At 40.8% G+C, this 25,067-nt stretch overlaps 1 protein-coding gene across 1 annotated transcript in view; it reads left to right on the top strand.

Annotated features, from left to right (window-relative positions):
* LOC126458206 (kielin/chordin-like protein) overlaps positions 1–25,067 on the top strand; it is a 123,548-nt gene that overhangs the window by 60,154 nt on the left and 38,327 nt on the right. Inside the window, exons 3-4 of the mRNA XM_050095101.1 lie at positions 11,936–12,074; positions 17,136–17,260. Coding sequence (XP_049951058.1) covers positions 11,936–12,074; positions 17,136–17,260 — 264 coding nt within the window. The remainder of the gene's footprint in view (positions 1–11,935; positions 12,075–17,135; positions 17,261–25,067) is intronic.

Below are 25,067 nucleotides of genomic sequence, written 5' to 3'. Positions count from 1 at the left end.
ACTAATGATGACGACCCACTTCGTGATATGATTCTCTTGCATTCTCGGCTCTTTGTGTTAGTCAAGTTCGCAGCTAGCACAAGATCGACGGCTAATCCAATGACTTTGACGAAACCTATTTGTTCATCATAATCTAAATTTTTACACAGCAAAATTTGGTTTTCGTGTTACATTCGGCCCAAACCTGAATTAGCTTGAAACTTTATGTCTCTTTCCATACCTGCTGTATTCGCGTGATTTTAGTTTTCGTGGTTGGTTTCCTTTTAGAAAGTATGCCTAACATTTATTAGAAGTCAGAACGATATGATATTCATAGTGAAACACTATGAATATGAGATCTCATATTCATAGTGTTTCACTATGAATATCATATCGTTCTGACTTCTAAACACTAAGTTTAGTAGAAGGTCGCTCCGGTGAGGCAATCCCACCAAGCCTAACACTAGATCATCGCTCAACGCATTAGTTGCTTTTTGAAAGAAAGCCTTCTGAACGACTGAACTATCTCAATCGCAGTAGAATATCAAAATAGCTTGATTCAGACAATTAGTTTCACGTAAAAGACTATGTTTAAATTAATGTTAGTTATTTAGATGGAGTTATCAAAAAACTGGTTCAAATGGCTTAACATCTGTGGTCATCAGTCCCCTAGAACTTAGAACTAATTAGACCTAACTAAACTAAGGACATCATACACATCCATGCCCGAGGCAGGATTCGAACCTGCGACCGTAGCGGACACGCAGTTCCAGACTGTAGCGCCTAGAACCGCACGCCCAATGGAGTTATCCCTGACTCCCACAAACGATGTATCCGTAAGACAGCCATCGTGTAAAATAAGCATCAGTTTCTGAGAAAACAAAATTGTACATTTAGGTTACTATCACTAGAATGATTTTATACGAAACTGAAATCTTGTTGCTACAAATTACAGAATACGCTTATTATTGTAGAGTTCTGCTGTGAACAGTATTGTTTGCTAACTGAGACTGGAACCCAGTGTGAAGCAAGAGAGTATCGGTCAAATAGAACCATCTGCATCCGCAAATACCGCAAGTGCCAAGTTATACTCCGCGTAAATCACACATTTTTAATTTAGAAATAATCACCACAATCATATTTCACACTTGTGGTACTGAAAATGTAGTGTAATTCCGTGATCAGTTTTATAAAAATAATGGGAAGATAACATTGGACACGCTGGAAGAAATAGAAAACATAGAATATATGATTTACTCTACTGTCCAGACAGTAATAATGCACACTGCAATGTAATTTTCAAATTGTATATTTACGTATACACCCTAGAAACAACGTTAAGTTAAAAGATTTTTGTCTATGATCCTAATTAAATACTGAAATAACACGGAAAGTGGGGTGGGGGCTTTATCGACAGTATTCGCTTGTCGTCATTGAGTCCTTTCTTCATTTAGAATGCGCTCCTTCTTCGCAGTTACTTTAAGGCTCATTTCTGCCATCTAGAGTCGCCTGGGATTACATTCGTATCCGCCTTCGCCACTTCATAACCCTGCGTGCCCATCAGAATTAATCAGGTTCATGCAACAGAACTGGCCCATTAATTAAAGTGGCTTTATGTTTAAAATACGCAACGGATAAGTAGGATGGAACATACACTGCCGGAAAAAAATTTTTTCACCGTTTTAGAGGTTTCCCATCAACCCAAAATTTATTGTTGTAACAGTGCATATGGAGTACATGAAGTAATTACATTTACAGATCAGTAGGTCCGCAGCACGTGGTCCAGTGGGTAGCGTTGCTACCTCTGGATCACAGGGTCCCGGGTTCGATTCCCGGCCGGGTCGGGGATTTTCTCTCTGCCCAGGGACTGGGTGTTTGTCTTGTCCTCATCATTTCATCATCATCATTCGTGACAATGGCAAAATTGGACTATGAAAAAATTAGGACTTTGTATGGGCGCTGATAACCGCGCACTTGAGCGCCCCACAAACCGAACATAATCGAACTAAACAGATCAAGAGCACAAGCAGTTCTGAGGTACCAGGTATCGACCCGTGATGAACCACCCGCATCAGAACGTAGTGTAACCTCCACGGGCGGCAATGCAGACACTGATTCTGGCATCCAGACAACCGTAAAGATGGCGAATACTGTCCTGGTATACGTTATGCCACGGAGTTTCGCGGGCAGTGTATGAGCGACCCTTTCCTGTTGGAACAATCCATTATCTTCCCGTTGCAAGAACGGTAAAACAACGTGTCTAATTGCATTGTCCAGGTACCGAGTGCTGGTTAGGGTCCCCTCCAGAAACATTGAAGTTTAACGACAGTTACCTTATTGCAACCCGGGCCATAAGACTTGGGGTGGGGTCACTGAATCTCAGATGAATACACTCTACGCGACAGGGCTTGTCAGGTCTACAATGCGCATGCAAACGACCATCACTTTCGTGCAGGCAGAATCTGCTTTTACCGTTGAAGACCACGAAGAGTCATTCCTTTCTCCCAGATGGTTCTCTGACGGTATCAGTCCAGCCGTGCACGTTGATGCTGTGGCGTGAGTGGAAGACGGGATAGAGGTGTGTGTGCCCATAGTCCTACTGCTACTAACCGCTTCGCAATAGTTCGTGTTGAAACGTCTGAGCTCACGAGCCCTGTTATCTTTGTTGTGGTAGCTGTACGATCTACCGCCATTGCCCTTCCAATACGATGATCCTGGCGGGCGTCCGTGCTACGTGGACTTCCAAAACCTCGTCTACAGGTGTGAGAATGTTCACGTTGCACAAACGACGCAGCACGTCCAGCTTGCATGGCAAATCTCCAAGAGGACCATCTCACCACTCGGAAGTCCTCAGTCTGACCCCATTAAAACTCACTCAGTTGGCTGTAGTAAGCACGAGTGAGTCTGCTTGCTTGCTTCACACATTTGCACCACACTGAGCCTTCTGGCTATAAGCATTCCCTATTGAAGGGTAGACACAGATGGCGCTCTGGTAGCTATGACACTAGGCTAATTGTTAGCGTACTATCCTATAGGTGGAATACGCCGCCATCGGATCGAAATCGACGTCGTATTTCCAGGTGTACATTTTTTTCCGGCAGTGTACGTAATTTGCAATAGGCATGTGAGGGGGAAGAAGGCTGACGTACAAACGGTACATGGTTTTCAGATATAATAAAAAGCTTTCTAATTATCTGCCCTGTCGCTATTTCGGAAACTCATTTAAGCTCAAAATTTTGAGGCATCGTAGAAATCGATCTAGGGACTGAGGTTATGGAACTTAGGGTGCGTTCTGAATAGCGCAAGGTTTAAGAAGCATAATATGAATAATTAAACTTGGAAACAAGAGTACACCTGTCAACATACAAGGTTGTCATAATTTAAGTTTCGCTACTTCAGCCAGCGTAGTACCCAACTTTATAGGAATGATGTACAGACTGTGCACTGCAGGATTTCCGTTGTTAGTACTGCTAGTGTCATGACTTGCCGTTAGGCGCCGATACTGTTACGATAACGTAGGGTTTTTCTTTGAGGATGGTACACGAGAAAGGCGTACTTGAATTTAACTGTTTGGATACACCATGGAGTTCCACCTCACATTTCTCGTGAAGACACCTGTCTAAATCGTAACACATTTGAGAAAACCGAATCATTGGCCGGTCGTTCCAATCTGTGTGGCCACCAAAATAACCAGATTTGAACCCGTGCGATTTCTGGGTGTGGAGTTACGTGAAGGTCAGGGCTTATCAATGGGACACTAATACCCATTTGAGGTCGAAGATGAGCGTAGCGAGAAAGGTAGCCAACGTCCCGCCTGAGATGTTTCGGACAGCAATAGAGTAGTCTTTAGTGCGGTCCCAGGCTATCGTTGGTACAGATGGTTGTCACATTGAGCAACGTTCATAACACTGAACGTAAAAACAGTGCGCAACTAACAAATGTTACCCTCTGACGTGGGAATTAAAATGCGTTTCTTTCAACGTTTTCTTCGTTATTTCTTTTCCGCATGTCCTTACAAACGTTTCTGCAAAGTTTCATTGTTTTGCAACCACATGTTTATCATGGACGACCCCCTCAAGTAGCGAAAATTTAATTATAACCTCCCCGTATTAACATTCTACACTCGTGGTGCTCAAACGAGACATTATTAAACAGATAACTGGAAGCTGTAGTTGAACTGTTCGTAAATGGTTCCTTAAATAAATACCTGTATAAAATAAAATCGGTAAAAAGAATGAGAGCAAGTAGAATATCACAGCCCGGCTGTAGGAAGTGGGCAGCAACGAGTATATACAAGGACACCAGGGGGCACTCAAAAAAATGGTTCAAATGGCTCTGAGCGCTATGGGACTTAAGATCTGAGGTCATCAGTCCCTTAGAACTTAGAACTACTTAAACCTAACTAACCTAAGGACATCACACACATCCATGCCTGAGGCAGGATTCGAATCTGCGATCGTAGCAGTCGCGCGGTTTCGGACTGAAGCGCCTAGAACCGCTCGGCCATCGCGGCCGGCGGGGCACTCAGATCATTTATACATGAATACATGCAACAACCCCGCATCATTTGACTTACAATTTATTATTATTCAAGTAACCAAACAGCAATTGAGAGTGGCAGTTACGTACATCGGGCCTGGTGAGGTGTCTCCACAGTCAACACTCAAAAGGGAATAAATACTTTGAAATGAAACCTCAGAACTCGAGACATGAAAGAAGCCATATGTTTGAGTATTTCTGGTATCTCAACTGCAGATTTTTCAGCGCTCGTTTAACTTTAGGACTCTGCATCTCAAAATGAACAAAAATGGACTTGTGGCACTATTAAAAAAAGCCCTTAATATGTATATACACTGAATTCTGCACTTAGTGATCTAGAGTTTAAACTACCTGACTGTAGTACCTTCTCAGGGATCATGAAGTTGGCAGGTGGAACGCATTTACACTATGTCAAATAAACTGAAAAATAGGGAAACAGAAAAATCCAACGGTTTCATAACGGTGCACACAAGGTGACATAAGGCCGATTTCACTCTATCTCCAACAAGTTTCAGAAATCGGAAACGAAGTAAATTTAAATCATGTATAAATATTCACGCGACTCTAGACTTTATGAACTGCAGTTTGAGCTGCACGGCTTGTCTATAGTAACCAACATTCTAATATGTGGAGAAGTTGACAGTCATGTGCTGCCTTGACTACACGGAGACAAACTCGTTAGGACAGCCGAAAATTATGGGTCACAAATAAATACACAGATTATCAGTAACTGAGATAACTTGGTCATCCAAAACGTTAATAAACTTTAACATTCTGTTGTAAAAAAGAAAACATCTAGTGACACTAACATCAGAAAAAAGAGCATCATTCCAGACAAACCCTCGAGTTCAAGTGAAAGAATTTAAATCAAAATAATAAAAATGGATCGTGGAAATAAAATAAATTAAATGCCATATAAAATCAGCTTACGTAGCGCTAATTCCTTTGTCCACTTACCAGTGGATCACTAACACTAACGCACAACACACATTCACAGCGCTAGCAAAATTATGTCCAGAGGGGCACTTGTCCATACCATTCAACCTGTCACTAGTGGTGGGTGAATTACCGTTAGCCCAATGGGAGAATACCAACCACCTTCCTGTTGTGTGCTGACCTAACTCCCACCCAGTCATCGATAGAAAAACTCGATGATTTCTACATTTTCCACTTACGAAGTTAGGTTGGCAATGCAAACCCTTGACTCTTCGAACTCTTCCATATTGTGGGCGTCATAAAAATATTCTCATACGCATACTCATTCACGTACACATTTATGCAGTGAAAAGTGGGAATAATGTGGGATGTGCACGAAAAAAAAAAAGCAGAAGTAGCTCCTCCCTTTCCCAGAGGCTAAGAGTAGTGGAGGCAGAGTGAAATGTCAAATGAATGGAGCACTAACAGCGTTTGAAACGTCCAATACTCTTAACATTCACGAATCGCTTTCAACTGACCCATTTCATTACACTCCACCTCGGGAGAAGAAAAAATCCGAGACTATTATTCAAATGAAAGGGCAGACTCAGACTTTTTTTAAACACGTGTATCTTTTTATGGAGGGGAGAATCCTAGAACTTCATTCATTCTATGTTATCATAGCAACAAATGCACAAATGGCATGAAATCATTACAGAGAAATGCCCAAATGCGACACACAAACATAAAAATGGGGAACTTGGGTTCCTATTAAGAAAAGCATTTTACATTCATAGAAAACCAAGAAAATATAAGGTAATAATATATAATAATGATTCTGTTTGATGTCTGTGTGTCATCATATTATTAAACATATTCAAAAAAGTTATTAAATCACATTGCTACACAAAGTCTGTTGGCACATGCAATTGTTAATATCGAGATTATAAAGGTTTTATGTCATCAAACCAACACAAAAACATGACTCCCACGTAAGAAAAAAAGGACAAGAGTACTACACACTCTAATCTCTATAGAAGTGCAGCCGTGAAATATCGAAGCATCTATCGATTCATGGTCCCCCACTGAAATCCAAAATTTCTGAAGCGAACTCCAGTTCAATTAACGTAAAGATACACTCCTGGAAATGGAAAAAAGAACACATTGACACCGGTGTGTCAGATCCACCATACTTGCTCCGGACACTGCGAGAGGGCTGTACAAGCAATGATCACACGCACGGCACAGCGGACACACCAGGAACCGCGGTGTTGGCCGTCGAATGGCGCTAGCTGCGCAGCATTTGTGCACCGCCGCCGTCAGTGTCAGCCAGTTTGCCGTGGCATACGGAGCTCCATCGCAGTCTTTAACACTGGTAGCATGCCGCGACAGCGTGGACGTGAACCGTATGTGCAGTTGCCGGACTTTGAGCGAGGGCGTATAGTGGGCATGCGGGAGGCCGGGTGGACGTACCGCCGAATTGCTCAACACGTGGGGCGTGAGGTCTCCACAGTACATCGATGTTGTCGCCAGTGGTCGGCGGAAGGTGCACATGCCCGTCGACCTGGGACCGGACCGCAGCGACGCACGGATGCACGCCAAGACCGTAGGATCCTACGCAGTGCCGTAGGGGACCGCACCGCCACTTCCCAGCAAATTAGGGACACTGTTGCTCCTGGGGTATCGGCGAGGACCATTCGCAACCGTCTCCATGAAGCTGGGCTACGGTCCCGCACACCGTTAGGCCGTCTTCCGCTCACGCCCCAACATCGTGCAGCCCGCCTCCAGTGGTGTCGCGACAGGCGTGAATGGAGGGACGAATGGAGACGTGTCGTCTTCAGCGATGAGAGTCGCTTCTGCCTTGGTGCCAATGATGGTCGTATGCGTGTTTGGCGCCGTGCAGGTGAGCGCCACAATCAGGACTGCATACGACCGAGGCACACAGGGCCAACACCCGGCATCATGGTGTGGGGAGCGATCTCCTACACTGACCGTACACCACTGGTGATCGTCGAGGGGACACTGAATAGTGCACGGTACATTCAAACCGTCATCGAACCCATCGTTCTACCATTCCTAGACCGGCAAGGGAACTTGCTGTTCCAACAGGACAATGCACGTCCGCATGTATCCCGTGCCACCCAACGTGCTCTAGAAGGTGTAAGTCAACTACCCTGGCCAGCAAGATCTCCGGATCTGTCCCCCATTGAGCATGTTTGGGACTGGATGAAGCGTCGTCTCACGCGATCTGCACGTCCAGCACGAACGCTGGTCCAACTGAGGCGCCAGGTGGAAATGGCATGGCAAGCCGTTCCACAGGACTACATCCAGCATCTCTACGATCGTCTCCATGGGAGAATAGCAGCCTGCATTGCTGCGAAAGGTGGATATACACTGTACTAGTGCCGACATTGTGCATGCTCTGTTGCCTGTGTCTATGTGCCTGTGGTTCTGTCAGTGTGATCATGTGATGTATCTGACCCCAGGAATGTGTCAATAAAGTTTGCCCTTCCTGGGACAATGAATTCACGGTGTTCTTATTTCAATTTCCAGGAGTGTAGATTACAATTACTACAAAAACCCCACATCAGTACGATGTCCAGCAGTTGTCATGGGGTATTTCTTTGGGCAGAAGGCATTACCCATCCATCATTATGTAAATAAGTATGTTAATCACTACACAAACAAATGAAAATAAAAAATACATAGAATAAAGTCATTAATGTAACTGCACAAATCGTGAAAATTTTGTTCACCTTGAAATAAAACACTTACACTCGAATATAAATCAAACAGGGAACACATCAGATACACTTGCTTGATAGTTGAAGATTAATTGCACACATCCCATAGAAGTGTATTTAAAAATTCAGATACTTTTAAGCATACAGGAACATGTCATGAACAAAAAAATCATAAGTACAATGACAAGAAAATGGGATGGGACTACGATGCACATGCGCCAGTCTTTCAAAATCACTTTTAACTCTAGACAAGAACATAAAAGACCTTTCGTTGCACAGTGTTATCTGTATGAAAAACCTTTCACATGATTTATCACTAATCTCATAGCACTGGAACGCTAGAGGCATTATCATATCGGGTGTATCCGTCTGAGGGAGACGAAACACTGCATGTGAAGTTCTCATAGCTGAGTCCATGTCCTTCAAGTGGCAGCATCGATTGCCTCTGTCTCTTGCATCAGGTTTCGAGTGGTATCTTTAGTACTTGGTTATCGTCATGTGGTGTCTTTAGCAGGTTGGATTGACTTCACCTGCCATAAGCGTCACCCTGTGGACCATGACTTATATCGAGGCCTCTCATGGTCGTTCTGCAGTATATGGTCAACATACTTGGGCTTCATGACGTTCTTAACACACTGAATTAGTCACAGCTGAACTGATTCATCCTAGGAACAGGCATCGGTTGGCACTGCTCGTCCTCATATACATGGTAATGAGTATTAATGAGCTTCCCATGGACTCATTCAGGTTCATGGTAGCTGAGCTTGTGGACCTCACAGCATCTTGGATGGTTATGATGCCAAACAAGCTTAGTAGCAATTCCTCTTCTTCTACCGTGCATTGCCACAGAGCAGACAGCCCTTCTTCCTGTACTGGTGCATTACTGCTACGTTCCTTCACGCATGCTGTGTTGCGTAGCATGCATGAGAATTGAATTTGCGTACATTATGCATGACAGTGCATGCAGTGCTGCATGCTTCTATGTTGCCCTAAGATATTTTGGAACAACAAAGGGGTCTGTCCCTGCCACTGACCACACAACTAGGTCAACAACCCTCATGACCCATGACGTCAGTCCAGCTCGGGCAGCCGTTCACCTCCTGCCACGACAAGTGCTGCTAACCTGACGGTCAGTACGATGGCAGCATGCGCACCTCCGAACGTAGTCATACTATCCTTCACCTGCAATGAGGACTGGGCTCCACACACAAAAGGGTGGCTTAGTTTAGGCCAGCGAAACTGCATTCCTTGACAATTATCTGCCTGCAACATATCTCTTTTATAATCGGCGTTAGCTATACTATCTCATAATTTAACCCACTTACATTATGTTATCTTGTCACTTATATTATACTCCCTTTTCTTTGCCAGTTCCGAGATTCGCTTGTTGGACACTCTTATGCGGCATTATCTTCGTACAAGGTGGGCGTTGTCACCAACATCCACACATAATCTCCCCTCATTGCTACCAGTCAGTGCTCATTTTGGACCTGCGGTTTTATGGCACGAAAATAAACACAGAAAGAACTGCTATTCAGTAATACAAAATACATAGCTTTACCCTGAGTACTCCCTTCATTCAGCTTTTAAAGGTGTACTTGCAGTGTTAACCATGCTTCAAAATACTTTACCTTCATATCTGACTTCCTCAGAGCACACAAAAATTACGATAAGCATAGTGCTTCCCTAATAACTGGAAAAATCAACAAAAAAAACTCTCACCTTCCTGTGTACTTCAACGTGGGCACAGCACTTCCTGTAGCCAGCACATTCTCATCACCATAGCCACAACGTACCTATATGTGGGAACTTCAGAGTCTCCTCTTCTTCTTACTTCTCCATATCGTATCCTGAATTACTAAGAACTCTCAACGTTCTGTAAAATGTTACAGTTCATCAGGTACTCAGAAGACTGAACAGCATCCCAAAGTTCTGCTTATAAGACTGATAACTCTCACTCCCCCTGGGGCAGAGGGTTTTCCCACACAATCAGTAACCACATCAATCTACAAGTGTCATCATCACCTATCACAATTCCAGGATCCACCAATAACATAGCCAACAAGTATATTGACTTACTGTTAGTGAGAACCAATTAATTGTGACTATACATGAACTAGGTGTAATCTAACTCCTAATTGTTGTCATGCATATTGTAGAGATGTTACGTAATTACGATTCTAATATGTATTGCTTATTTACTCTTCAACACTTTTCTATTCAAAATGTGGTGCATGCCTCTAGACCTATTTGTTTGAAGGGTATGTAATCCAACAGCATTCTGATGCAGCATCCTCTATACTCACAAAAGTCCACAAAAAACTTTAAAGAATTTATCACAAAGAAACTGCTACTTCTTAGATGTAATCAGTACACTTTTACCGACACCATCTGCTGTTCAAATGGTTCAAATGGCTCTGAGCACCATGGGACTTAACATCTAAGGTCATCAGTCCCCTATAACTTAGAACTACTTAAACCTAACTAACCTAAGGACATCACACACATCCATGCCCGACGCAGGATTCGCACGGTTCCAGATTGAAGCGCCTAGAACAACTTGGCCACACCGGCCAGCCCTTCTGCTGTATACACTGCTATTTCTCGCACAGTGTCCCTTTCCACTTGTGTCTCCTGTTCTCAATATACTTTCAGACGTTTTTCAGGAGAGTCTAGGGAATCCTTTTTTTGTCTCCTAGTGTCTCCTTCTTCCGGCAAGGGGAAAGTTCAGCATATCATGGTTTCTATCAGGAGGTGACTTATTCTCTTTTTACACGAGGAGATGAGTCAAACCCATAGATCTATGTGGTAGTCCATTCATGCTGCTTTGGACTCTTCCAAAAACATATCCCATGTTGCATGCTGCTTAGAGCATTATATGCTGCACAACTTCCCTACCTCTTTCATGACCCTGTTGGATGGATTGGAAGTATGTGAAGCTTACACCAGTGTTATGTTCTGTCTCGCAAGGGCCTTTCACCACCATCAGAAATGGAATTCCAGTCCACGTCTAAGATGACCTTATCCACTTGGTCTACGTCTCGCAGGAAATGATCTTGTAGGTTGTTCAACTCCATCCAAGCAGTTGCGCTTCACAGTGGAGTGAGAGTTACAAATTTCGATATTATCGCAACAAACACAAAAAAATACTGAAAACTCCTTGTCGTTTGGGTAAAGGGACTGACAAGGCTGTAACAGACTGCTCAGACCTCATTTCTACAGTCACACCATGTGAGGAAAATGCACAAACATTCTGACGTCTTAAATGGACACTTCCCTTGCCATGACTTTTGTACATCCAGTTTATATATTAGATGTAATTAAATGCGGATGATACCCTCTGGTTCGTGCTTGGGATAAATCTGCGTGACCCCATTACCAGCGTGTTGCATCACGTCAAGTGATAGGAAGTGATCAGTGTTTTAACTTGTGGATCAGTTATGTTTTATTAGAAATATAGTCTTTTTAAAAAAAATGCAACACTTAAATTTAAAATAACGTAAATATCTCTTAGATAACTATAGTTTTTATTACAGACCTAGCCAAAAAATACATAACTTCCAGACTTTCATAATTTCTTCAGAAATACAATTAGCTAACAAAGTTCAGTCAACATCATGATGCAAAACTCACCTTAACGCTAATATCATTAAAATAATGCAATTGTGTGAGTATTATGGACTAAAGTTCAGGTCACATGAATGATACTAGTATCGATTGATTATCACTTTATAAACAATATTGTACGATAATTTTAGGTTCACTTCTGTCGCTGGAGAAGACGAAGTGCCACTACAGAGGTAAAGCGTATGACCCAGGCACACAAATTCAGCAAGAAATCAAATCCATATGCACGCCCAGCTGTGCATGTCTCGGTGATCTGGACGGCATTTTCAGGTTAGTACTGTTGCTGTTTTGATTCATAATATTTTGTATATTTGGTAAGTGAGAAAATACGCAGCTTCAAGGCTTAACTTTTACGTCACGTTTCTGCTCATTAACCTATGACGAAACTGAGTAACGACAAACTGAGTAAACAACTGTGAGTGAAATTCGACTTCCTGCAGTACCTCATAGCAGAGAGGTTAGACAAAGTAAATGAAGAAACATAGTTGCAACCAATGTGTTTCCAGTATGTGGTACAGACTGAACGAGGAGACTGTCATAAAAGAAACGTTACAAGATAATGCATAAGACTATTATTATCGACGGACTTCTGGCTGCATGGTCATTATAGGGTGACTATCTTTATCTAAGCCAGTAACAAGCAGGAAAGGACTGAAAGAAACTCGGAAGCTGTGTGTACTACCTTGTACCAACATAGCATGTCGAGTCTTAAAACATTTAAGAGGCAATGAAGATGATATTGTACCTATATTCAGAATATACTGCACTTTAATATGAATTTAAATTGTGGAAATATTCTTTCGTAGATTGTAAGTGACGGCAGATATTTGCGCAGGAGTAAGATATCCAATAAAAAAACTAAGTTTGGCTATACTTTAGTTACACTAAACGGATACACTTTTTAGACAGGGAATACTATAACAGATCCAATTGATGCAATAGAACAGAATTCTTCTGTGCATGCTGTACTCAACTAATAACAGTAGCGAAATCCATGCACTGTGTAACAGAAGTAAATGTATGTGTGTGTGTGAAGATGATATATCTACCTGAAATCGGTTATGGACAAAACAAAACAGTCTGTTAATGACCATTAGCAGTGCATCATGTTACAAGATAAAATGTTCATTTACAACCTTAAAATAATTTTTTGTGTGTGTTACTCTCAACATTACAACACGAGAAATTTCATGAAAAACTGATGTTATGTAACATTAAAAGAATTTATATTCTGTATACAGTGATAACTGATAATAAGTTTTTTTGTAATGAATATTTATTTCCGAACAACTTGCTTCGGGAAAGTCACGGAATAATGCTACATTATGTTTAAGAAAGTTGCCTTGGCGTCTGATACAGAACTGTCTTTCAGTTGCAGCTTCTAAGACATATATGTGCGATATTCGAAAGGCTGGTCATTGTAATAGTCCACCAAACTGTCAAAGATAATGGTACGACTTTGGCGAGACAGTATACGTAACAGTTTAATATACTTTCGATTGTTGCACTTGATTTCGGCTGAGAAATGTGTAAGGTAAAAGACGCAGATGTGGGGTGGTCAGAAGTAGTCTAAAAAGCTTGTAAAGGTGGTGCAGCGTCGGTTGTGCTGAGAAATAATTGTTGAGAAAAAATTCTCTACGTTGTGCGTCCGCAGCTCGTGGTCTAGTGGCTAGCGTTGCTGCCTCTGCACTATGGGGTCCCGGGTTCGATTCCCGGCCGGGTTGGGGATTTTTTTTCTGCCGGGGGACTAGGTGTTCGTGTTTGTCCTCATCATTTCATCCAGTCATCATCGTTCGTGACAGTGGCTCAATTGCACCGTGTAAAAAACTGGACTGTGAAAAAATTGGGACTTTGTACGGGCGCTGATGACCGTGCAGTTGAGCGCCCCACAAACCAAACATCATCATCATCATCTACGTTGTGCCACTTCCAAGTTAATTAACATTGAAGTTAGGCACTCAGGCTGTTGCACACGCAAATCCAAGCGGCTCGCCAGATACAATTAGTGTCAGTTGTTTTCATAACGTAGATGATAGCGCACTAGAATGTTCAGCCAGTAGCTCGGGTTCGATTCTTACTGTCATCCCACGTTCAGTTTTTGTATCACTCTCTTATTCAGTTTTAGGAAACAATCGAAGGACACGTTTGGCGGCAACGTTTCTGGCCGACCGATTGAATTTGAACGCACAACGGCGTGATTGCCAACTTCAGTGATAATTAACTCAAAAACGGCGCAATGTAGCGGATTTTTTTCTTAACAATTTTTTGTCAGCGCACCCTACCCTGCAAGATTTTCAGACTGGTTCTGACCACTTGTGTGAACTGAGCGAAACTAGTTGTCTGTGAATAAATTATTATTATTATTGTTTACGTTTGGGACCAATAGGACCACGCGAGGTACAATCAGTCAATGTCGCTTTTGATGGTTGGCCTTCCTTTGTGTCCAAATTTGTTTCATCCTTTCAGAATGAAGTCTCCATCTTTCATCAGATCACGGTGTTCCAGTACGTTTTCTAATTGGCCTCTGACCAAATTCCCAGTCAAATATCTTTTGTCTGAATGTTTTTCTATCTGCCTGAGTTACACCGGCTACTCTAGGATCTTCCTTAATCGCTACGATTCATTTAATTGGCTCAGATTTGGCCTTACTTCTGTTTTCGTATAATTCTACTGTTTGTATTGTCAGCCTCGTGGGTGCCGTTCTTTTAATGGTCCCATAAAATTTAAGTCTACATTTTCTTATGTCACCTTGTATGTCTGTGTATTCTTCTTTTTCCTTATTTATTCTCAGCCTATAAGTTTCTCCATCGGTGATTTTAGGGCCTAATATTTTCTTTCTTTTGAATTTCTTCAGTATCCATCTTTCTATTTAAAATTAAAGTATTTGTTCCATAAAAATATTCAGGTTTCATTGCAGTGAGAAAGTGATTTTTTATTATAAACATTTTGTGTTAATCTAAATGCAGTTGCCATTTTTTGACATACAACTTCGTTTGCAGCTGTTTTCTTGTATGATTTTCCCCAAGTATTTAAACTGAGAAACCGTTTTTATTTTTCCATGTTTCGTATTCAAAAATTTCTATACTTATTTGTTGCATGTCATATATTCCGTTTTTCCAAATGATATTTGTATTCCTACTTTTTCCACAACTTCTTTAAGAATTTTTATTTCTTTTGAGCTGTGGTAGTAACCCTAGTTAAATAAATAATCATTAAAACAGTTTTAATGGGTCCACAATGTCATTGTTGAAAATAAAAGGTATTAATTTACGACTGTATTTTGTTTACCATCTTCAAGACATCATCTGGTATATTTGTGGATCGTAAGGGCTTTATTTCTCGTTATTTCTTTCAAATAAGCTCTATTACCATTTGCATTACATTATATTAATCATATTTCATGGATCCCATGGAGAAAAACCTCTGTAATATGGGAAGAAGTCAAGAACGTACTTTCTATTATAGTGTAATACAAACAAATGACTTAACGAATATCATGACACAATTGAAAGAAAATCAGCCCCCTGTCACTATTTTTAACAAATTAACCTGGTTTCGACACTGCTAGGAGAGTCTTCCTCAGAATTTAAATCAAAGAATGGTCTATATTCTATAACATGCTCACAGAATTATGACTCTAAACAGTTTTCTTTATCTTTAATATTTTTGTGACTAATACCCTTTTGGCATATTTATTATTTTATAAATGACATATAAGTACTGCCAGTCTGTCATGACAATTCCGTACTTATACTCTATTACACGTTTTTAGTCTTAATTCTGTGACCATGTTATAGAATACAGACCATTCTTTGTTTAAATTCAGAGTAAGACACTCCTAGCAACAAGATGGCTTCCATCAACTCCTCCTCCCGGATGATGCCCTCTCTCCCTCCATTTATCCCTCCTATCAACTCTGATCCTCACTCCCCCTCCTTTCCTCTGTTCTTTTCCCGGGCTCCCTCTCCCCCCCCCTTCCATCCTCTTTTTTCCCCACCTCCCCTCTCTCTGCCCCCTTCTCTCCCCTGAGTCCTTTTGCATTTCACTCCACTGCCTTTTCTCATTCACTCTCACGTCTACCCTGCCCCTCTCCCCCCTTATGAGTCCTCTCCCTCCTTGGTTCCCCTCCCCCCTTTCGTTTTTTCCACTCCTCCCTCCTTGTTTTTCCCCCTCCTCCAGGTCCCCCCCCCCCCATCTGCCTTTGGCTCGGGAGTGTCATCTTTGTGCCGCCATTTTTGTGCAGTGTTTTACAGTGAGTTTTCCATGTTGTGTCTTTTGGGAAGTGTTGCGAACGGCCATCATATTGTCGCTGGGTGCGATTTTTTTATCTCTTGCGATCAGAAACCAGAATGTCGCCATGTTTTTTTTTAATTGTGTGTCTACTATGTTACTTGTCTGATTCCTGTGTATTTTATTAACATTGCCAACCCATTTGCTTTCTGTTTTAACTTTCCGCATTTTTCCGCCATTTTACACTTTAAGTCACCGTTTTATCTCCTGTTTTTCTTGTTTCTTTTCTTCTTCCGTTTTTAAAAAAGTCTGTAGGCTGTAGAGCATCGTACTAAGCTGCTGCCAGCGCGCCCCCTTTGGGGGGAATTGAAAATCAATAAAGAAAAAAAAACTCCTAGCAATGTCAAAACCAGATTAATTTGTTAAAAATAGTGACCGAGGGCTGATTTTCTTCCACTTGTAACTATTCACGGTATCTGAACGTGCAGCCATGTACAAGATTTTGGAATATCATGATATTACAATGTTATTACATTTGAATCCAATACATTAATTCTGAGACTCCACGTGGAGGTAATTTTCTTTAGACTGGAAGTACTTTAAATCACTCTGGAACTCGACTACGTTATCCACTACTTCTAAAGTTCACTGTCAGATTGTTGAGTAACCATGTATCCATTCAATTTCCCAAATTGTACGCATTTTAAGCTCCGTGCAGCCTCTAAAACAACTTCCTACTTGTTCTCAACAACAGCAATCCACCTGAAAACAATTTTTGTAAGTATTTTATTGCAACTTTGCCTTTTGGTGATTAAAAAATAGGAAATGCTCAGAATGTAACTGCATGTGCAAATTAACTTGCGATGTGAATTTGCAATGACTCGTTCCACATCCATACGATCTATCGCGCAAAATGATCCATGGAACATGTTACTAATTAAATACACCTTTGGAGTTTTCTAAGTGTCTTATCAGGAATGCTTCTGTGAAATTTAGACTACTATCTTAACAATAAAATTTCATACCTGAAACCTGAGCAAAGAATGTGGTTTTGCAAATGTAATGCAGATACGGTAACCCATAATTTTTACGTTTTCACAGTGGAGAAGCTACGTTCCACTGTGCGCACATAGACTGCCCGGAATACTTCGGCTCTGATCCAGTGCATCCTGGCTGCTTTAGGACGTATAGCGTAGACCAGTGCTGCTCCACTGGCCAATACTGTGGTGAGTGCAAACAGCAAAACTGAAACAAAATTTTCATTTTACATTTATTGCTTGTAATAACCAATCTGTTGTTGAATATATTAGAATTCATTAACAATATTGTGGCTCAGTTGAGCAATTTTTCAAAGATTTATTTATTACAGGAACAGTTCACAGCAGCCTGAGTTTTCAGTCGGAGTGCTCTACTCGTCTATCACATCTCTTTAGGAAAGCAGCAGGCTCCCAGTTATCCAAGTTAATGAGGATGCATGTCTGCACTGGCAACTCAAACACGACTATTCCAAAACACACACTTTTTTTACTGGGAACTGCTGTTTACTTATTTACAAAACACGCCATATGTCACAGTTGAAATACCACTACCTTACTTACGCGTTACTTACCGTAAACCGACAACGTGTATTCAGAATTACCCTTAAAATAAACTGTATTTCGCATTACTTTCTTTCCATTCACTTTTGAGAAATAATCGTCATATTTCTAACAGGGTTCTCGGGCATAGCGTCGGATAGCATTGTCAGCACTGCACGATACAGGATATCCATAAATGTTTATCCTGGTAACAAAACACTGTAACTCTTTACTGTATACAGTAAATGAAACAGATGTTGCATCAAATACGCCTGTACTCATTAAGTTTTGAACTAAGCATCTAATACAGATAATGCATTTGAACATTCAGGTCACTTCAACGTGTGTACACCTGATAACACACAAACAAGCCAGTATTCAGTCTCTTGCCACAGGTTCTGCAACATGTCTGGTGTTACTGTGCCCAGGGCATCTCTCATGCATTGTTGCAATGTCCGAATACCAGGAACTGCCGTTCTTACAGCCAAAGAAAAAAATCTGAGAGGGTAACGTCAGGTGATGCGGCGGCATGGAATTGGGCCCTCTCCGGCCCTCTCCGCCAATCCACCTGTTGGGGAAGTCTCGAACGACTTGGGGATTTCCTGATCACCAGATCAGGACATTACTAAGCCACAAACACGAAAGATAATCTCTTCGGACAACCACACGCCCTTCAAGAAATCATTGCTCTCATTCAAACATTCAGTATGTCCATTACAAGTTGTTCACTCTTCGCGCGATCATCTGGCTGTGACAGCTACTGTGCGCATAAAAGGTCCAAATTACTCACTTTCAAATTCTGAAAGTGGCAGTGGTAAAATACAAAGAGCGAAAGCCTATTTACAATTTGTACAGAAACCAGATGGCAGTTATAAGAGTCGAGGGGCATGAAAGGGGAGCTGTCGTTGAGGAGGAAGAGAGACAGGGTTGTAGCCTATCCCCGAACTTATTCAATTGAGCAAGCAGTAAGGGAAGCAAAAGAAAAAAAATTGGAGTGGGAATTAATATCTATGGAACGGAAATAAAAACTCTGAGGTTATCCGACGACATTGTAATTCTGTCAGAGACAGCAAAGGACCTGGAAGAGTAGCTGAACGGAATGGACAGTGTCTTGAAAGGAGGATATAACATGAACATCAACAAAAGCAAAACGAGGATAATGGAATGTAGTCGAATTCAATCAGGTGATGCTGAGCGAATTAGATTAGGAAATGAGACCCTTAAAGTAGTAAATGATTTTGCTATTTGGGGAGCAAAATAACTGATGATGTTCGAAGTAGAGAGGATATAAAATGTAGACTGGCTACGGCAAGGAAAGCGATTCTGAAGAAGAGAAATTTACTAACATCGATTATAGATTTAACTGTCAGGAAGTGGTTTCTGAAACTATTTGTTTCTAGTGCAGCCACGTATGGAAGTGAAACATGGACGATAAATAGTTTGGACAAGAAGATAAAATAAGCTTTCGAAATGTGGTGCTACAGAAGAATGTTGAGGATTAGATGGGTAGATCACATAACTAATGAGGACGTACAGAATAGAACTGGGGAGAAGAGGAAGTTATGGCACAACTTGACTAGAAGAAGGGATCCGTTCGTAGGACACATTCTGAGGCATCAAGGGATTACCAATTTAGTACTAGAGGGAAGCGTGGAGGGAGACCAAGAGATGAATACGCTAAGCAGATTCAGATGAATGTAAGTTGCAGTAGTTATTCCGAGATGAAGAGACATGCACAGGATGGAGTAGCATGGAGAGCTGAATCAAAAGTCTCTGGACTGAAGACAACAACAACAACATGCACATATTTTAAGACATTCGTGAACCTCTTTGTGCAATGCACTCTTTGTCCCTCGAAGCTCCGGTGAAGCTTGTCTAATCGATTTCTGCGGCTATCTCGTGAATGTGGTTTGAACAGCACGCACAGTCTCCTCCGAAACAGATGGTCTGCTGCTGCTTGCCCGTTACAGAAACGACCCCGTTCGGGAAAAACAGTTTCCAGCCATCTACTGATTATATTAGCAACAAGTGTTTTCTTTCCATAGTGGGACACAAATTTCCGCTTCACAGTGATCGGTGATTTGATTTGTGGTAGCTGAGCTTCCTCCTGGACGGGAAGCCACTTTTATGATACAGCTCAAAAAGCCCTCCTTGTGGCGAAAGTGTTGAATGACACACAGCTGTACAGAAACTTCATGGGTTCCCTAGTAGACAAGTAACAAAAAACGAACGTTACCATCAAAAGTATAATTAATATTTAATCCTGAAATGTGGAAATATTGTGCAGCTTGGGCAATACAATCCGACGTTATGCCCGTTTTACGTTGGAAAAGCCCCAAGCAGAAAATGTGTCAATTTTTTAATCCAGGTTCACAGTGATCACTGTTTAGACACTCACACATACTTTCGTCATATACATCTCCACAATCAGAAATTTATATTCTTTGTTGTTGAGGTCTTCAGTCCGAGGACTCGTGTGTCAACTCACCATGCTACTCTGTCCTTTGCAAATTTATATTGTAAAAGATAATTTTCGTTCCAATTATGATTTTCATTTTTTGAACTATCGCTAGACTATGCACAGGTAATCGGGAGTTTGCTGTACTCTCACTTTCCATCTAATGATAAGTGCCGAGAGTGTATGCTGTAATCCCAGTTATCTGCTGACCTTAGTACATAAAATACTGACTGTATATACAAGGTTGATAACTGACTTTAAAATACTTGACGTCGTCATATTAGTGGATTACACGATCTTAGTTTCCTACATAAAATATTTTTTGTACTGATTGCAAATCAGTATAGGAATGGCAGTTTCGACTCATCAGACAACCGTGTTCATATCGTTAATAAAACTTCTTTACAATGAATAACTAAGGAAATAAAGTATAAGAAAATATCACGATACCAGAAATGCTGTTCATTTTATGATACTATTTTTAGGGAAGTATCAAATTTTTAAAAAGGAGCATCATAGAATGCACAGCACTTTTGATGACATAATATTTTCACATACTATGTTTTGTAAGCTACTCTCTGTAAAGAGGTTTTCATTACAGGACGATGACTGCCTGCTCAATCGAAACAGATGATCCTTCTAAAATTTTCCGATCAGGACAAAGTAAATTTTATGTTGATAAATCACCCTGCAGGACTAGAATCTCTTTAGTTCGTAACCGACATTTACTCGTACAGAATTTTTCATGGTGATACATATACAGGGGGAAGAAAAAAATGCGCCACTTGGAGATAGACATGCGATTCCTCATACGGATTCAACACAAAAGCTTGTCTAGCAAAATCAGCTCGGGTGCATTTTGAAAACAAATGTATGAAAACGAGGAGTTGACAGCACTGTCACAAAGTGCAAGCAAATCGGAGTGTATAGAGGATTGCGTATCACTCGTTACTACCATATAAGCCGCCGTAGTTCACTGTGTATACTGCTGCACATCAAACCCACATCCACCATGAAGCTATGGTTAGAATCTTCATGCGGTTTCTACTTTATGCCTTAGACGTCCGTGCCCTAGTTATTGTCATTTATAAGCAGGACATCATTTTGTCGTGGAGGTCCAATATTCTGGCCTCCATCTCCCCTGGGATTTTATTCACTAGATTTTTATATCTGGGGACTCTTAAAGGAACAAGTTTATAGTACTCCAGCCATGGCTGTACACGACCTAACAGCTTGCTTGCATACCGTTTCAGGAATGGTGGAGGCAGGTGTGTTGCGTAGGTCCAACAAAGTATGATCCAGCGAGTGGCGTAATGTTTGCCAGTGCAAGGCGGTTGCTTTGAATACCTGCTATAAAGCGAACGTTGCTCGTACGTGTACATTCTAGCTAGATGAGCTTAAGCCTGGATGTCAGATGTAAAGAATGGAATTACAGCACACAGAATAACGTGCAATCTAGTGTAACCTACCTATTGGGTTTTTTGTGCCTCGCTGGATACAGACAATGTTATTGTACCCGCTGATATTTTCTATTCGAATTATTCATGTCATGAACGAAACAAAGTGGTCGTTTACATATGTAAGAAGTACAAGTTATGTCTTCATGTTTGAATAAAAGTAACAGTAACAGAAATAAATACTCAGATACCGCACTGTGGATGTGTAAATTGGATACAATTTGATACTTTAACTGAAAATAACGTTTCACGCGAACACGATTTGAACATCGGTTAGTCTGCTTGTCCGTTCCCCATGGCATTCCCGTCTCTCACTGAGCTAATGGAACAGCTGTGGCACACTGCAGAGTTCATTCTACCTCTTGTTGGCCACGCTGTACGCAATTACAGCTTTCCAGAGCCACGTTTGTAAATCGCATTTCTATTAAACATGTTGAAGGCACTAGGTTTTGCTGGATACACTTTATCTTGAAATGGAATAAGGAATCGCTTGCCGACCGCCAAGGCTAGCATTTTTCCTTCCCCATGTATAGTTTTCTTAGCTTCTCAATGTCTGTCACAAGACTAATAGCGTTTACAAATATATTACTACATTTACCCACTTATATTGATAATTATATACCCTATAGCACTAGTCCATACAAGGAGATGTCCTTAACTATTTTTTTAATTTTGCCATCAACAGTATTTCACGTAATAATTTTCTTTTTATTCCCTTACACGACATCACATTATATTTAAACTTTCAGCAAATTATGCACAGAAAATACAACTCTCTTATTACTAAAAGTACCCAAGAACAATCTGTTAAAAAGCTTAATCTATACACAGGTAAACACTCTCTATTTCAAAGCTCTACTTCAGCTAATCCTACGTGAGTAAAAGCAGCTTCATTATTACCTCGCATCAGCAAGAATTCTTAAAATTATAATATAACTGCAGTGCATTACTGACTTCCTTTCTACCAATCTTACCGAAAATGTTGTTAGCTCTTGCTAAATCAAATCGGGACACAACCTTCTGGCAAAACTCTTTATTTTTCTCCGTAACTAGTTAGACAATGTACCTCTCTCAAATGTGTATACAGAAATAGCTATTTTTTGTATTCAGCAACTACTTTCCTTAAAACAAATCTTCTTACCGTAATACTGTGCAGAAGATAACTAATGCTATCTCCATGTTTGGCATATAATACAATTAGGAACACTGATTTCACTACACCGATATAAACAATTAAGCATGCATCTGTTGCTCAGTGCCATCTCTATACACTGATTAAAATTAACTTAATGTTAAAGAGTTATGTGGCTTCCACAATTCGCTTTACTTTATTTAGCATTATGATATTCTGGGTGTCATACATATCCTCCCAGATCTCTATCTCCATGTAATATTATTAACTGCAGACTTCTTTTAATAGACACAGTCAAAAGTAGCTATGACATCTATGGATGTGCCTACATACTTACATAACAAATAAAACATAAATTGCATGTGTTCTAACTGTTTTTATCATTGCCACTACCATCCCACAACGAGGCCATTACAGAGATAGCAAGAGAATGCTCAGGGACTCACCAATGTGTTAAAACCCTCACGAATTTTAATACTATATCTCTGCCCATCCTTAATACCTCCAATGCTGGTCGCACCTGAACCAATGCTATTAAACCCTGTAACTTATCTACATAGTCCATCCTGGTAGTGCCTCCTTAAGTAGTCAATAATATTTACTGATTCAACATTGTGTGTCACATGCTTTGAATGCATTTAACATCTTACTGGCAACTTAATACTCATAAGATTTCACACTCTCAGTTTAAATTTTCGTATACTACTGTCACATTTGCTGGGTCACCACATGAGCGGCACTCGTTCTGAGAATGATAAGCATTGTTATTTTTCAGCATTCCCTGTCACACAGTCCTATAATGTTCCTACTTTCTTCTTCACAGGAAGCGATTGGAACCACTTCACTGGTTTATGCCTTTTCTCTACTTGAACACGCTTACAACGTTTTGCACTTGTCATCTGATTGAGTTTGTATGACTTAACATGCTTGTTAGCACGCTGTGTCCTTAACTGTTCTCTCCCAGTCCCATTTTACTTTGACTGAACCCTCTTCTGTATTTTCACTCTGAGGTTTTCCTTGTCATATCCAAATAATCTCATATTTAACCATGATAAAATATTTAGTGCACCTCTGCCATATATTATATTTTCTAATGTTTTTAAATCCATCATCTTAGAGACCTTTCCCACTTGCAACAGTCTGCATTTCTGGATATTCTGGATACTGTAAAGACCTTTGTATCCCTTTAACCATATCTGATTAGTTTTATACTAATTCCATTTCCCAAAAATCTGCCCAGTACCTCTTCCAACATCTCTTCATGCTCGTCCTATGCTCTACCAATAGTCATAACATCACCTACATACATGAGGAGCTGTTGCAACAAATGTCAGGCCAAAGTATGGTCCAGAGCCCCCATAAACACACTTACTGACACATTCAGACTGAATGGTACAATGATAAACAGATGCAATCAGCTGGTGATGGTAAAAGCTGTAGCAGGTCTAGGCCCTGAATGTAATGGAACTTGCCAATAGACAGCAGTCAGGTCCATTCAGCTTATGTATTTCATTCCTTCTAATAATCAGAACTGATCTACCTCTTTCCACTTCTATATACTGGTTAACTGTGGGTCCACCAAGGTCAGCTGTGCTTTGCAAGGTTTTTTTCACCACTAGGAGAGGATTGTTGTAGGAACTACCAAGAATTCGTTTACTCCTTGTACTAACATCTCACTAATATCCTTGTTAGTGGGTTATTTTAGCCCAGTGGGCATTGTGTAAGGCTTCACAAAGAAATGGTTTGCCTCTTTAAGTTTTAATTGATACTCATAATCCTGGATAGTCTCAGTTTGATCTGAGAGTACTCTCTTATGTCACTCATGTTATGTCCAATAACTCCTCCATTTTTTACTATGTATGAATTCACTGTGGGTTGAACATTCTCAGCTAATTCCAGTCAAGTTCATTACCGTCTATCTCTATACCCTTATGTGCTGAAGTTCTTCCTGCCACTTCATAGGTGTTTGAGAAAATCACCAACTAGTTTTTTCCCAGTTCTACACTCATCCTACTTCCAGTGAATGGAATTTCAATTACCTGACCTGGATTTGGCAGAATAAACTTTTTATGGGCAAAATCCAATACTGCCCTGTATTTTTCTGACCAATCCACCCCTTTTAGCAATGGTATGTTTAAGTTAAGAGTTACTAAGAATCTCTGATCACACTTCAATGGTACAACTAGGATGGATAATAATACCTCATCACTTATAGGTTTTCCCTGAACACCAGTGATTCCAACAACATTTACTCCCTTCTATGGTGTGTTGGATGCTTCCCTCTAATCTTCAGTTTCTCAAAAACACTCCTTACTTACAACACTAATAGCACCACCTCAGTCTAAAAAATTTTTCACAGTCTGTTAACCCACTTTTCTATTATTATTGGCATCATAGTTTCATTTACTG

The sequence above is a fragment of the Schistocerca serialis genome, chromosome 2, assembly GCF_023864345.2.
Source record: "Schistocerca serialis cubense isolate TAMUIC-IGC-003099 chromosome 2, iqSchSeri2.2, whole genome shotgun sequence".
NCBI lineage: Eukaryota > Metazoa > Arthropoda > Insecta > Orthoptera > Acrididae > Schistocerca > Schistocerca serialis.
The sequence above is the reverse complement of the archived record's forward strand: the minus strand, read 5'-3'. Positions and strand labels throughout refer to the sequence as shown.